General features: G+C 36.6%; 1 protein-coding gene and 1 long non-coding RNA gene across 2 annotated transcripts; both read left to right on the top strand.

Moving 5' to 3' along the window:
- The first annotated feature begins 6,625 nt into the window (after positions 1 to 6,625).
- On the top strand, positions 6,626 to 8,918 carry LOC124457674. The gene is made up of 3 exons (XR_006952722.1): positions 6,626 to 6,636; positions 7,709 to 7,803; positions 8,391 to 8,918. It is a non-coding gene; the product is annotated as an uncharacterized LOC124457674 (long non-coding RNA).
- A 387-nt stretch (positions 8,919 to 9,305) lies between these two features.
- LOC124458024 lies at positions 9,306 to 15,974 on the top strand. Its single transcript, XM_047008139.1, has 5 exons — positions 9,306 to 9,586; positions 9,659 to 9,700; positions 9,985 to 10,053; positions 10,186 to 10,201; positions 15,132 to 15,974. Exons 1-5 carry the CDS (start codon positions 9,451 to 9,453, stop codon positions 15,763 to 15,765), a joined length of 897 nt encoding a protein of 298 aa, XP_046864095.1. The 5' UTR covers positions 9,306 to 9,450; the 3' UTR covers positions 15,766 to 15,974.
- Positions 15,975 to 16,731: the final 757 nt, after the last annotated feature.

Genomic DNA, 16,731 nt, shown 5'->3' with positions numbered 1-16,731 from the left:
TTGCTTCCATCTTCATCAAGTTCATTGTTTTTTAAATGAAGTAATTGAAATTCTTTTAAGAATTCTCTTGTAAGAGGAGTGAAATATGGAGAAACTCAACTCAGAACTATTTTGTCACATTTAAAAATTTTGTTATCCCCTTTTGAGCTAGCTTTGCATTTTTACATCACTAAAAACCCATTAGTTGTTGATTAAAACAAGATTGAAGAATGTTTTGGTGATCGATTAAACATTGTTATTTATACCAATCTTCAAAATTCATTTTTTCTGCCTTGGCATTATTCAAGAGTGTGTCACATTAGAGTGAAAAAATAAAGACTATTTCCGTGCAAGTAGGGAAAAGTGGGGAAGAAGTAAGGGGTTAGGGTTGTTGTCAGGCTACCAAATTTAAAATGAAATTTAAGATATTAACTTGTTTAAAGTTAACCTTTCATGCTTTTATTTGTATTCTGAGCCTGTGGACAACGTATTTAATTCAAAAAATTCACAACCTTTTTTCAGGTAAGAAGGAGAAATGTGTGAGAAGATTCTAAATTCAAAATAAGGAAGTGCTCAAATGAGGATCTAAACAGCATGATCAAAGTTCAGTTCGTAGGTGAACCTGCGGTTGACGAAGGCGGGCCGAGAAACGAATCTAAATCCTGCATGTTTGTTGGTGAGGGTAACAGAAAAAGCTTCAACCATGACATTCTTTTGCTACAACAAAGAAGCTTTTACACTTATGGTCATTTATGCATGAAGAAATCTGCATGTTCATACTTGTTCTAACACTCTTTGCCTGCCAGTGAATGACATTCCTTTGAACTATGACAGTTTCAAAATTGAGTTCACATCCTGTTTGGCTGAGTCTCCAGGTTTTGGAAAAGTGTGACAGTCTTTCAGATAGTTTTGACAATGAAATGAATGTAACATCGTATTACATTTATAATCATAAGCGCACGGACATGAGTCAAATGTTGTTTAGTTACTAATGTTAGCTTTTTTAATTGTTTTTAGAACAATTTTATATACGAAGTTATAAAATTTATGTTTGTTGATAATATTTAGAGCATACAAAGATAAAGACTCATTTTGCAAGTGATGTAATTAGAAAATTACATTATACTGTATTATTGTGCAAATGGTTTTTGCATACTGTTATTTCATATTTTTTACATGTCGATGTATCTTTAAAATGAAAGCAACAATTTATTTTTTAGTCTTTCCAAGTTTGTGTGTTAAAATGTGTGTTATAACCTATGACATATTTGAGAAAAAAACTGAATAATTTTACCCAAATATAACTGTGCTTTTTAAGTATCAATTTATTCTGCTAACGTTACCAAATAATGAAAGAAATTAAGAGCTTCACGCCAGTCATTTGGAGCTGACAAACCTCGAAGATTACACACGTAATCAAAATATTCGTGGTGATACGTAGTTCAAGCATTGCAACAAGTTTCAACTTCATATAAGGAAATGACTTCATTCAACTGGTTTTTATGGACAGGCTGCAATTGATCGACAGTCCCTGCAAGTTCTGAAGGAATAAATAATGGTCGGATTTGATGGGTATTCCAGTGTAATCTGACAAAATCCAAGTCATGCTGAATGACTTCATGGAAGCAAATTCAAGCGCATTGCATGTGATATACATTTCCATTCAGTAATATTCTCCTGTCTCGTAGATCTTTGAAAAGATTTATCCACCAAGAGTTACGAGACCTTTTTAGATGAGACCACCAGCATTCAACGCGCTGATTGCCTGTGGAGGAGCCATATCGGTGAGCCTTTTCACTAGCCAATTCATCCTCATCATGTGCTCTAAGGCAGCACTGAATTGCTGCGATTGTCCCATTTTCAGTTCCAGGATCTGTTCTTAAGAGTCTAGGACAACCTCCAACTCCTAGACACATTCAAGGTAAAACTTTGCAATCACAGCTGGATTGTTGTTTGACTTCGAAACTTTTAACCATAAAAGACGTCTGCTATAACCATCTGTACCTCCATGGATCGGAAAACCAAATGGTTTCAATTTATCATAACCGTCTACGTGCCAACATACGTTTGGCACAGTAGACTTGTACTCCCGCTTCTTTAGCCGATGTTACTTCTGTTGTTCAGTTCCGCCTGGATCAAGTGTTTTTAAAATCCTTTGAAACATAACTCTAGGTGCGCTCAATCCATGCTTAAGTCGTAGGGTATGCCACATGCTTATATAGCCTGATACACAACTTGGACCATCCAACTCAAGTTGTATTACTTTAGCTATTTCGATAACGTCATTAGCTGTTTTTCTGTTCAGACCATATTCTTGCAGCGGTCGCTTTAGTGTTGAAAGTGCAATACTAATTCCATGATATTTTTCCAAGAAGCACAAAATTTTTTTGTATTCGTATCAGGAATGAAAGTAAAATTCGATGATATGTTGTTCCTTTTTACAGCTTTCTTCTTCGTTATCGTTCACTTGCCAGCTACAAAACGGGCAAAATTGTAAGTTTCAAGAAGTTCGTTAAAACAAGACGAGCAAAACATTGGACAAAGTTAAAAAATAAAACTATGAATGAACAGAATGTTGGATGACATAGTTCTCAAATGTGATTATAGGTGACTGCACAAACGCGGGTAAGACTGGGACGAATGTGAAGTGAGTATTTTGAAATGTGTAGTGAATATTTTTAAATGTGTAGTATGATTTTGAGAGGTGTTTTCTTATTCTTTGTTATGTTTTTTAAATTATTTTTCTGGTGAACCGTACCGGCCACCGTATAAAGTGTTCTTATAAAGTGTTTCAAACTGTACATTAGTCTTACATGCCCTAATGCTCTTTCATATGACTTAACTGGATGATAACAGGATATTGTTCTGACACTTCAAAGTATCTCAGTAAAGTATGTCTACTGTTTTCGCATGTATTCAGAATGGCTACAACTTTTTTCAATTGTTTTCACATAAATTCAGCCAATCCGCATTGCGTTTGAGCATTCAAAAACAATGTGGAAACGTGGAACTGCTATTAACTAACTCTTGGAAGGGCTAAAATTTTTAAATGTATTGGATTTTGTTGGGAAAGTCCCTCAACAGTTTCAGAAAATCTGGCATACACTGAAGTACCATTGAATGCAAATGTTCTAAAAGACCACCTGAAATTCATTAAGCCTTCAATGATGCAGAAGAACAAGCAAAGCAATTCTTTAAGTACATTAATGAAAATGTTGAAATCCCGTGTGGTCAAGATAATATATATTGCAACAACATGTATTATTGTATTACTTCTCAGAAAATATACAAATGATTACGTTCGATTGTCATTTATTTTTTTTACTAGACAAATAGTTTAAAAGATGTTCAGCTTGTTGGAGTCTGATCTCAAACTTCTTGGACTACTATGTAAATTCTGATTAGTTATTTCATGTGCTTCTCTTCCACTACTCTGTAACATGGCGTGTATTAAACTGTTGTTCTATTTAATCCGTGTAATTATCCTCACTTGAAGGCAAAATCACGAACAACAAAACACCTCGTCAGAGAGATGCTGTTTGCGGACGACAGTGCTCTGGTGGCTCAAACTGCATCGGACATACAGTTGCTTGTTGACATATTCTCAAAGGCTGCTACCCAGTTCAGCCTTAAGATAAACATAAAGAAAACAGAGTGCTTGTATCAGCCGATCAAACTTCACAATCCCCCTCCTGAGCCACAAGACATCACCATCGATCAAATCTCGCTTGTCCAAGCCACGGACGTCACATATCTTGGAAGCACTGTTTCCAGCTCTTCAAAAATAGAGAAAGAGCTGAAGGCCAGGATTGGGAAGGCAATTACAGCATTTGGCAAGCTCCAGGAAAGACTGTGGAACAATAGGCATGTGACAATCAGGATAAAATGCAAAGTCTACAGAGCTGTGGTGTTATCAACCCTCCTTTATGGAGCAGAAACCTGGACCATCTACAGAACTCAGGTATAGAAACTACATGCTTTTATGATGAGACAGCTGAGAGATATCATGAGCATCAAATGGCAGGACAAGATCACGAATGTTGAAATCCTAAAACGTGCTAACCTCCCCTCAATGGCAGATATTCTGATAGAAAGAAACCTTCGTTGGCTGGGGCATGTACACAGGATGGATCAGGAAAGACTCCCAAGACAACTGCTGTTCTCACAACTATGCGAAGGGAAGAGAAACCAAGGAATACCCAGACTCAGATACAAAGACGTCGTAAAACGACACATGAAAGTGAGACAGATCCCACCTAACAACTGGAAGACGGCCGCAAGCAAAAAAGAGCGGCTTGGAGATCGGCCATCAAAAGCAAACCCAAACCATAAAAAGTCCTAGTCGTACCGACTGACTGCCCGAGAGAAAAGAGAGATCCTCCCTCATGTCAAGGGACGCACCGTCAACAGGTTATGGGCCCAGGAAAGAAGTTCTTGGAAGGTATGGGCGACTATTTTTTGATGGAGATGAACAAAAATATGAGCAATGGGAGATTAAATTCCTCGGATATATGCGTTTACAAAAGTTGCACAAAGTAATTACTGCCGACGAAGACGAAGATATAGACAGAGATAAAAATGCAGAGGCATTTGCCGAGTTGATCCAGTTTCTTGATGATAAAAGTCTATCGTTAATTATGAGAGATGCCGTCGATGATGGTAGAAAAGCTTTAAAAATATTAAAAGGACATTACGCGGGGACGAGCAAACCAAGAATTATATCACTGTACACACAATTAACATCTTTGATGAAATCAGCAAATGAAACTGTCACCGATTATTTAATACGAGCTGAGACAGCTGCAACAGCCTTAAAGAATGCGGATGAAATTGTGAGCGATGGATTATTGATAGCCATGGTACTAAAGGGACTTCCAGAATCGTTCAAACCTTTCTCTGTGTTTGTTACCCATAGCGAGACTAAACAATCATTTAGTGAATTTAAGCAAGCGTTACGTAGTTTTGAAGAAAGTGGATGAGCCCGAGACGATCATCGTGGCGAAGATTCGATCTTCAAGTTTGATACCAAGAAATTCAATCATGATAATCACGGAAAAGAGAAGAAAAAGTGTTACTCATGTGGAAAACCGGGACATTTCGCTAGACAGTGCTCAAACAAAGAAAAACCGAAAAAGATGTGGTGCAAAACATGTCAAAGTTCAACCCATGATGAAAGTATATGTCGAAAGAAGAGAATGAAAGAAAAGACAAAAGATGAGGTAAAACTGACATCAAATTTTGATGAAGAGCATTCCTTTGCATTCCAAGTTAAAGTAGAAGAAAATGCCAAAGATAAGAGATTTCAAGATATGTTATTGGTTGATTGTGGAGCAACATCCCACATTATCACTGACGAGTCCAAGTTTACAAGCTTCGACGATGCATTCAAACCCAATTCACATTACATTCAGTTGGCAGATGGCACAAAGTCAAACAATGTGGCACTAAAGAGGGGTAATGTAAGCATACACATAATTGATTCCACAGGGAAATGTACAGCTGTATCTTTGAAGAAAGCACTGTACATACCTTCCTATCCACAAGATATATTTTCTGTGCAAGCTGCAACCGAGAAAGGAGCAAGTGTTGAATTCCACCCACAGTCAGCAGAATTAAAGAGCACTGATGGCACAAAGTTTAATATAGAGAAACGTGGTAAACTTTATTATTTACCCACTATAACTAACAAAGACCACGAAAATGGAGATTCTGTAAACTACACTTGTGACCTAAAGAGCTGGCACGACATACTAGGACATTGTAACTATGAGGACATATGGAAGTTGCAACATGTCGTTGATGCTATGAAGATCAGTGGTAGCAGAACTGCCAAACCAGATTGTGGAACTTGTCTTCTGGGAAAGATGACTCAAAGTAGAAACAGAAATCCTGACATTCGATCAAAAAACCCTTTGGAACTTATACACACCGATCTTGCTGGTCCTATAGATCCTGCTTCAAATGAAGGATTCAAATACGCTATATCCCTTACAGATGATAATTCAGGGGCTGTTTTCGTGTATTTTCTTAAGAAAAAGTGTGACACTACTGAAGCAACAAAGAAATTCCTTTCTGACTCTGCCCCATATGGAAACATTACGAGAATGAGATCCGACAATGGTGGTGAATTTATCTCCAGTGACTTCAAAACATTGATGCGTAGTAACGGTATCAAGCATGAAACCTCTGCCCCTCACTCGCCTCATCAAAATGGCACTGCGGAGCGCCATTGGAGGACACTATTTGATATGGGTAGGTGCTTACTCACAGAATCAAAATTGAATAAGATGCTTTGGCCATATGCAGTTAAGGCAGCTGCATATATAAGGAATAGATGTTTGAATAACCGCTTAAATCAGACACCGTATTTTGCTCTTACAGGTCGTAAACCAAACTTAGCTAACATGAGGGTATTCGGTAGTGAATGTTTTGCTTATGAGCACTGCAAGCAAAATTAGATCCTATGTGTTCAAAAGGAATTTTTGTTGGATTTGACAACGATAATCCAGCGTACTCAGTGTATTTCCCAAAAAGCAATAAGGTTTTAAGTTATAGAATTGTGAAGTTCATCCAGAAGAATGTTTGTGAGCGTCAAACACAGACAACTGAGATAGAAGATTTGGGATTGCCAGTTGAAAGCAAGGGCAGTACAAGGGAGTCTGAACCAATGCATGAAAAAAAATCCGAATGTACATGATGCAAATGAGGAGATTGATGTAAGTAAAGGTGAGAGTGAGATTGTAGCATGTGAAGAATCAAATAATAGTTCACGATTAGAAAACAATTTAAGATACCCGCAACGAGTTAAAAAAGCGCCAGACTACCTGAGTGACCATGCCAAAAGTATTCAAAGTGAGAATGAGCCACCTTTAATGTATAATGATTATTGTTATAAGATCAGCGGATTTCCCCAATCATATGCTGAGGCTATGAACTCCGCCGATGCTAAGCACTGGAAAGCAGCGATGTTAGAAGAAATGAGTTCTCTTAAGAATAACGATAAATTCAGCTTAACCACTTTACCAGAACATCGCACATAAACCAACACACAAACTCAAATCATACTTCACTAAACATAAAGACCAAACAACGACATTTGACACAACCAACGCGATCTACATGATACCATGTAAAGATTGCCCCAAACAGTACATAGGACAAACATCCAAGAAAATTGAAACAAGACTCACTGAACACAAGAATGCCATCAAACGACGCGACCCAAAATCACTAGCAGCAGAACATACCCACGATACCAACCACACATTTGACTGGACAAAAACACAACTTCTTGGACGCGCACAGACAAAACACGCACGAGAATTCAAAGAGGCATGGTACAGCAAAGACAACAACACAATAAACAGACATATTGACATCCCCATCATCTATTCACAACTAAAGACAAAACCAAAACAACAAACTAATAACACAACGACTAAAATAAAACACTCGAATTTCATTAACGCAATCCATACACCCGAAACCATGACAACGCATCTTATACCATCCAATAATATCAACTCAACTACTAACCAACCAATCAGACGCTCCAAACGTCTACAAAATCTTTGTAAATAATATATTCTTACATTCTGACGAAGGCATAGAATAGAGAATATATAGAAGGGCTACTCGCAGGTGAAACTCGTGGCATATTTTCTGTGCGCATGCGTTAGGTCCGCCATTACTCTGGCCAGTAACTTGACGCTGGCGTACTATAAAATAGTATTGGAAAAGTGCGATTTTGGGATAATAATCGCCTAAAACGCAAACTATTTTGGAAGATCATGGAATTTTGTGACAAAACGTGAAAGAAATAAGGTGAGAGACCATTATTTAATTGCTGGCAAGTCCGTAAAGGTTTTTTATTGGTAAAAATTACATGTTTCAATGTAGGGTGTTTATTTTACTGCTATAGAGTTGTCAGTATGTTAGGTGAATAGAAGTCCAGAAGTAAAATCTCTTGCGTTTTCGTCCATTCTGAATTATAAATTTCAAACTTTTGAGGTGTTATTATAAATGTATTATTTAAAACACAAACTTGTCAGAGTTTTACTTGTACCAACGCTGTAATATTTCACGTTGCAACTTGCCAACTTGCTAAACTATAAATCAAGTTAATCAACCAGCTAACCAAGTAATCCAATAATGATTCATGATGCTTGTGTGTGAATTATAACTGGTAATAATTTGCAACATTCAGTTTCAAACCATGGAGGGTTTGTTTATCACTTTAAGCATTTTTGAAATGTTAATATGTTAATAGTTGGGCATTTTAAATACCAAATGTTGTTTTAGTGAGGTATACACTCTGTTTGCCTTATTAATAAATTTTGCCTTGCTGTGATTTGTGCTCTATTAGATTTATTACCAATAGTTATGATTGATTTTCTGATATTTTTTTCTAGTTGTTATTTTGGCATTCAGTTCTCAAGTGAGGATTATGTTGCAAATGTCTTGTGTTATGTAGTTTTAGTATGTTGGATTAGATTTTAGTGGCTACTTGTTGCAGTAGCATGTTGAACTTTGTTAAATTCTATTACGTTTTTATTATGATTGGGTGGATTTTGTAAGGGTGCTCTATTAAACATTGATCACAATTTCTTCAGCTTAATTGTTTAGTATACCAATATTTATAGAGAAATTAGCATTTCTTCTGCACCCCCATCTAGCTTAAGCTAGGAGGGCTGCACACCCCTCTCTCATATCCATCTCTGAATAAAGTTGTCATTAAATTTTTTAAATGTAAATATGTGTACTGTATTGCTGTATTTTATTCTGTATATTCTATTGCATGAAATGCACACATTCTAAATTTAAATTGTATTGTGTTAAAGATTTTTGTGCACCATGTAAATCTTTAATGACAAAGACATGTTTTTAGCCTTGTAACCATTAAGAAAATATAATATTTATTATATTGCTGTTATTTTGTACATAATTTTCACTCAGAAATGTCTTTATCAAAATAAGTTTCCAATGTTATTCAATTCTCAAATCACCCAAAGCATTGTATATTGAGTTTGCTGTGGATCTTTCTCACGTGTGCATCTCTACTGCAACTTTTTGATTCGAGATTATAAAGTTGTACATTTTCCAAAGCTATTTTTAACTGTTTTCGAATTAATATTGTGGTCATGAGTGAAAAGGTAAAATTAAAGGGGAAGCAGAACATTTTGTTCTGCTATGAACTGTTCTAACAGCAAAGAATCTCATCTACAATTGAGTTTTTTCCGTTTTCCTAAAGACGGCGTAAGGTGAGTTTCTAAACTAAGCTTTCAATCAACTAATAAAGAAACTACATGTAAATTTCGTCCGTTATAACGTCTCATTGTATAATGTATAACGCAAAACGTCTATAGATCGAAAGAATGGGTACAACTTTCCAGGCGCGAAGATCTGCGAAATAAAAATACCGAATACTTGTACAAGAATTGTCAGTTATGCTCCAAACACTTCGAAGACTGCATGTTTACTAATAGTCAAAAAAGGCGATTAAATCCTGCAGCAAAGCCCACGATTTTCGACATTCCAAACAAACCACCAACTGTAGGTCAAAAGCGACGAATTCTACGAAGGACAACCACCGATATTGCCACTAAAGGTAATTCAATTATTTTTATTTTCTTAAGTCCTTTAGAGCATAATAATTTTGTGCTGTGTTCTTTTTTTTCAGCCAAGAGACAGAAGCTGATAAGAAAATCGAAAGCAACTGAAGGTATGATAGAGAAATTCAAATTATATGACAATACAAAAACTTTTGAAAACTGTCTACATTTTACGACGTGCTCTTTTTCCATTCATTTTCTCAAAATTACTTATTGTAAGTTGTTTCTCCGTAATTATGCCTTAGCTTTATTTATGACAATGAGAAAAACCCATCCTTGGAGATTGTTTTCAGTTTTTATGTTTTTCACACACTTTTTTTAAAATCTTATCACAATTGTTAACATTTTAACAACAGAAATATGTTCGTTGATAAAATTAATTTGTTGCTAATAGTTCAAGAAAGTGTTTGTGATAGCCCCGATCAAGAATTAATGGAAACTGACGATACAACGGAAAAGCAAGGTATATTTAATAATACATTTAAAATTAATTCTTCAACGTAACTCAAGACTAGTACGGTAGTAAAAGTATAAGTTTTGCACTACATACAATAAATTAATCAAAAGGACAAATTGTTTTTATGTGAATTTAAAGGGCACCAAGAAAATTTGTCACGAACAGGGGCGGATCTAGAGTATGTCAAATCCGTCGCACGACTGATGTTTGAAATTCAAAAATTACCTATTCATATTAAATAAATATTCATTAATTATTCTTACTTTAATATTGCATTTACTTCGTGATAAAAATCCAGCTTTATTTATTATTGAAAACTAATGACTAATCCAATGAATATCTCCTTGGTAACCAGATCAGTTGAATTTTAATTGACCTGGAATAACCGACTGATAAGCGGGGTGGCTTGACTGGTTCGACTTATAAAGGAGTCTATGAACGCCAGAAACGCTATTTTATTGGTCAATGGCCAGATCAGTGGACAGTCTGGAATAATCTCGACCGATAATAGGGGTGGCCGGACCTATAAGGGAGTCCAATTGCTATCTTACAATTGGCTCATTTGAATTTTTGTTTTATTGTGATTGGTTTGACCGATTTCGACTGATAGCCTTCTGAGCTAACATAGTCAAGCGTGGTGTCTGGAATGCGAGATAGATCATCACGTTGTGATTCACTATAGCGTGGTTTGTAAAATCTGTTTCATTGCATTTATTTGGAAAATCGTTTACAAACTACAATGTTAAATATTGATATGTATGCTGCTGTTCAGACTGCAATTTCGCAAGAGAATGATAAATCTCTGAATGAATTGAAATTGCGTTTGAATGAGGAATATTGTGGGGCGACTAAAATGTCCAGAGAGGAATTCTTATCATTGCTTTTGAAAGACGAAACATCATTGAGCAGAGAGTTCTCAGCAGAAATTTACATCCCCAAAATCGTACGTAAGCAACACGAGGACAAAGGAAATGTATGCATGGCTTTAAGGTATCCAAACCATTAATATCAATTTATGCGACTATGAGATGTGGTTTATGTCTATTGACTGTTGTAGTTTATGTCTATTGACTGTAAATTTTAATGAAGCAGATTTCATTTTGTGCAGTGTATACTAAAGATCTACGGCTTGGCCTTTTAATTTTATTATAAATATTGGCATAAATTCAGCGAATAGTGAATTTATATTTGAACTTTGAATTATCTTCTACATGTAACTACGTTGCTATGTTAGATATTTCCTGGCCAGTTAGTTAAATTTTTGTTGGAGGACTTATAGGAACACGACTTTTTTATTCAATTTAGATCAGAAGTATCTGGCAACTGTCTCTACAGTTCAGTGTCATTGCTTTTGGCAGGTGATAACAGTTTATTGCATATTTTGAGGCAGTTAACATCACTTGAGCTGTTTTTGAATGCTACTTTTTACTGCCAACATCCTTTATTTTCCTCAATTGTTGAACAGCATAAAGAATTCAACAACACCTCAAAGAATATTTTACCTTTGACAGTATCTCAAGACTGTCTAGATTCTGGTTTTGTAGGTGTTGATCTTGTCAAAAAGGAGGCCTTTTTGAATTGTCATGACCAAAAGTGGTCATCGTTTCTATGCATTTTAGCTCTTTCTTCTGTGTTGGAGACAAAAATTTTTACTTACTACCCAGATTGTGGAGAGAGAAGGCCTAAATCAATATTCAACTCTCTTGTTTGTCCCAGAAGAATATTTAAAGAATCAGCCGATGCAATTCATCTTTTGTTTTGTTATAAAGGGATAGTTATACCAGATCAATGTTTCCAACCTAATCATTTTGTCCCTCTAGTTTTTTTCCTAGCAAAACTAAAAGGACAATTTCTGGTCCAACATGCCCAGTGCCTTCAAAAAAAGCAAAAGCTGAAAAAAATTTCTGGGAATATCAGTAAGTTTTTTTCAAAAATGGAAAAACCAGAAATCATTACAAGTGAGGTTTCTTGTACTAGGGTTACTGAACAAACCATTGAAGATTTACAGGTAAAGCCTAACTTTAGTCACAATTTTGATGTAGCTACCTACTACGAAAGAGCTAAAGGTTTGAAAATGTCTGATATTTGTTTGCTTATTAAAAATGTTTTTAAACCTGATGAAAATTACACTTTTCCTCCTTTGAGTGAGAACAATAAAAGGTCTTTTAAATATGAATGGCTCAAAGATTTTACCTGGCTGTGTTATTCACCAAAAGAAGATGGTGCTTATTGCTTATCATGTGTTCTCTTTGGACATCAATTCCCCAGTAAATGCTCGAAAATAAACAATCTATTTCGTTCACCTTTTCGTCATTGGAATGATGCTGTAGGTACATTTAGGCGACATGCTGGAAATTGTAAGGGGGAAAAAATGGGACTACATGCATCTACTTCTCCAATTTTGAATAATATATGGTCTCAAATGTCAGGTGTAGCTCAACCCATTGAAAATATCTTAGATACTAACATAAAACTTGAAATTGAGCAAAATAGGAAAATTCTTAAACAAATTGTTGATACAGTTCTTTTTTGTGGAAGGCTTGGCATTGGATTACGAGGTCATCGTGACGATGCTCAATTTCACCCAGAGCAATGATCTATCTCGCATTCCAGGTCATCGTGACGATGCTCAATTTCACCCACTCAATTTCGGTTGCTATTCAGTCAATGGCAATGTTGGTAATTTTGTTGAATCTTTAAATTTTAGAGTTAGAGCTGGTGATCAAACTTTGGAAAATCATTTGCTCAAATGTGGCAAGAATAAAAGTTATATTTCCAAGACCAGCCAAAACAAAATCATCAACTGTATTGGTCAGGTAATAACAGAAGATATTATAAACGAGATAAAAAAATAGATATTATTCTATCATTGCAGATGAAGCTGCTGATTCTTCTCACAAAGAGCAATTGTCCCTTGTTCTACGGTTTGTTGACTCTTCAATGAATGTTAAAGAAGAGTTCATGTGTTTTCTGCATTGCAAATGGGGGTTGAGTGGTCAACAACTTTCAAAGCTTATTTTAGAAACTCTAGAGAAATTTGCCTTACCCATTATGGATTGCAGGGGACAAGGTTATGATGGTGCAGGGGCTGTTTCTGGGCATATAAATGGTTTAGCAGCCCACATTTTAAGAACTAATCCTAAAGCTCTTTACACTCACTGTTACAGTAATCGACTAAATTTGTCTGTCTGTGACACTCTTTCTAACGTTGAAATTAATAACATGTTATCTGTTGTTTCTCAAGCTGCCAATTTTATCAACATATCACAGACACGCAACATACCCTTTGCTGAGCACGTTAAAAAGTCAGATGTTCAGACCAAGAAGGCAAAACTGGTAAGTCTTTGTAAAACCAGATGGGTTGAGCGAGTTGACAGTCTTGACACGTTTCAACAGTTGTTTATCCCTTTAATCGACACTCTTCAGGACATGATAAACAATGTAAGCGGCGAGGTGAAGCCTTCTCTTGCTGCTGATGCTTCCCAGTTACTTTCATTAGTTACTCAATTTCATTTTATTGTTGCGCTAGTTATTACAAGAAATATTCTTGATGCTACTCCTCCAGTCACGCAATTGTTGCAGGGAAAAACTATTGATGTTATGGATGGTTTTCATTTGATAACCACTTTGAAGAATGATGTAGCCAACATGAGGAAAAGCATTAATTTTTATCATAACACTTGGTATGAAGAGGCTTTAAAACTTGCTGAAGAGGTCAACGTTCAAGAAACAAAAAAGCGAATTGCTGGAAGACAAACTATGCGATCTAATCCCCCCAGTCAATCATTCAAAGAACATTATAAACTAACCATCACTATTCCTTTATTAGACCATCTTCAAACATCTTTGAGAACTAGGTTTAACTTGGATAGTGTTAATGTGTACCGCGGATTATCTATCGTTCCCGTCAAAATGATGACTCTGTCGGACAAAGGAATTGATTGGAAAGAACAGTTTAAAAGTGTTTCAAAATTCTATCATGATGACTTGCCCAACCCCCTTGGTTTAGATGCTGAATTAAGGCAATGGCGTTTATACTGGGAAACGCACAATGGGCCTTTGCCAGAAAACATCGTCAAAACACTGAAGCATGCAACATTTCCAGGATTTGAAAATATTAAAGTTATTCTTCGCATTTTAGGTACACTACTAATCACCTCATGTGAATGTGAGAGATCAATTTCAGCACTGAGGAATCTAAAAACCTACCAAAGGAGCACTATGGTAGAGGAACGTTTAAATGGCCTGGCTTTAATGCAAATTCAACCAGAAATTATTCCTGACATAGAAAGAGTGATCAATAAGTTTGCTGAGGGTAATACACGTTTGAAATTTGCTTAATGTGTTATGGCTACGTTACTGTAGAAATATTACTGACTTTTAGAAATGTCTTACAGCACAACTGGCTGCTTAATGCGCCGTTGCTGCAGAAATGTCTTACAGCACAACTGGCTGCTTAATGCGCCGTTGCTGCAGAAATGTCTTACAGCACAACTGGCTGCTTAATGCGCCGTTGCTGCAAAAATGTAAGACAGTGCAACTGGCTGCTTAATGCGCCGTTGCTGCAGAAATGTCTTACAGCACAACTGGCTGCTTAATGCGCCGTTGCTGCAGAAATGTCTTACAGCACAACTGGCTGCTTAATGCGCCGTTGCTGCAAAAATGTAAGACAGTGCAACTGGCTGCTTAATGCGCCGTTGCTGCAGAAATAAGACAGTGCAACTGGCTGCTTAATGCGCCGTTGCTGCAAAATAAGACAGTGCAACTGGCTGCTTAATGCGCCGTTGCTGCAGAAATGTAAGACAGTGCAACTGGCTGCTTAATGCGCCGTTGCTGCTAAATCAAAGACTGTCCATGTCCGGAATCACATTGTTGCTTTGCACTATGTGTTTCCTAGGCATGCTGAAGAGCCCTGACATTGGGCGAAACGGTCTTAGCGTGTTTGTCCTCAATATTTTGTAAGAAAAAAATGAAAAACTGCGATTTCATTCACTTTGAAAATTTGTTGTAAAGCTATTCCAAAACGCTGGAAATCGCATTTCTGGGACCCTAGGCTTCAACATTTTCCAGGGGGGATGCCCCTGGTCACGAACAAGAACATTAGATTTCTGTTGTCAAACCAGCACTAGCCTCACCAACAATACACCAAGGAAAAAAAAGCAAAAAATGGTGATCAGATCTAAACAAGAAAAAATCAGAAGATTGAACACAAAATTGAACAAGATACTGAAGAACAAGGCAACACATCAACAAGTACTAGAAAATGCTCTCGAGAAACTGCCTGATCATTTGGCAAATTTTGTAAGAACACAGATAAAGTTACATACAGCCAAGAAAAAAGGAAGACGATATTCACCTGAAATGAAATCCATGGCAATTTCTTTGTACCATTCAAGTGGGAAAGCATATCGGCTGTTGTCGAAACTGTTTATTTTACCAAGCAAGACCTCTCTTCGAAATTACATATCTAGAGTACCAACAGAAACAGGGATATCACAGGCCACAGTCAATACTCTACAGCAGAAAGTTTCTCAGATGGATCCAATGGAAAGGTTGTGCACTCTTTGTATGGATGAAATTTCATTAAAGTGCCATCTACAATACAGCATTCCCAAAGATAAAGTCCTTGGTTTAGAAGATTTTGGTTCTGGATTCCGAACAAACAAGGTGGCAACTACTGCAATGGTTCTATTGACAAGAAGTATTTCTGGTAGGTGAAACAGCCTCTTGGTTATGTGCTTGCCAATGGAGGATGCCCAACTGAAATTTTGGAAGATGTTCTTAAAGAGGCCCTAGACAAATTGGAGCAAATTGGTCTAAATGTAGTGGTGGTAATATCCGACATGGGTTCCAATTTTCATAGTTCTGCCAACCGTTTGGAAGTAACCCCTGACAAACCGTGGTTTACTTATAACAAAAGAACTTACCATCTCATGTTTGATCCCCTCATCTAATGAAGTGTGTTCGAAACAACCTGATGAAATACACCTTTAAGTTTGATGGCCTTGCTGCTTCGTGGAATGATATTGAACAATTTTATAACAAAGACAGTTCACTTCACACAAGGCTTGCACATAAATTAACGGACAAACACATCCACCCAAATAATTTTGACAAAATGAAAGTCAAATATGCCACTCAAGTTTTAAGTTACACTGTGGCCTCAGGAATTTGTACATATGTGAGTATGGGTGGTCTTCCTTCCTCTGCAATGTGAACTTCAGAATTTGTTTCCAAATGTGATTCTATTTTTGACTGTGTGAACAGTTCCATGTTGCAAACAAGTAAAAAACTTATGTGTGCCATCAATGAAAAATCATTCCACATTGAATTTCTGAAGGAAAGCATCAATTTCATCAAAAATTGAAAGTGTTCCAAGGGAATAAAGATGTCACTGGTAGAGTTAAGTGTCTGCATGGCTGGTTAGTGACACTTAAAGCCATCATCTCGATATGGGAAACATTACGATCAGTGCATCAGTTTAAGTTTCTTTTTACCAGACGACTAAATACTGACCCACTAGAAATTTTTTTTGGTACTATTCGTCGCCAGGGAGGCAATAGTGATAACCCCACTCCAACCCAATTTATGCAAGCATTTAGAAAGCTTTTCTTCAGTTCCTTCTAACCTGTTCATCTGGAAATTGTGACAACGACCTTGATTCTATGCTGGTTGAGTATTCCA

Source organism: Xenia sp. Carnegie-2017, unplaced genomic scaffold (genome assembly GCF_021976095.1).
Source record: "Xenia sp. Carnegie-2017 unplaced genomic scaffold, XeniaSp_v1 HiC_scaffold_6, whole genome shotgun sequence".
In the NCBI taxonomy this organism is placed as follows: Eukaryota; Metazoa; Cnidaria; class Anthozoa; order Malacalcyonacea; family Xeniidae; genus Xenia; species Xenia sp. Carnegie-2017.
This window is presented reverse-complemented; position numbering and strand designations above follow the sequence as displayed.

Excerpts from the sequence above, each read along its gene's own strand:
- LOC124458024 (XM_047008139.1), top strand. The coding sequence starts at position 9,451 with ATGTTTACTAATAGTCAAAAAAGGCGATTAAATCCTGCAGCAAAGCCC. Across the intron at positions 9,587-9,658 it reads CACCGATATTGCCACTAAAG|CCAAGAGACAGAAGCTGATA; the intron begins GTAATTCAATTA and ends CTTTTTTTTCAG. Across the intron at positions 9,701-9,984 it reads AAAATCGAAAGCAACTGAAG|TTCAAGAAAGTGTTTGTGAT; the intron begins GTATGATAGAGA and ends TGTTGCTAATAG.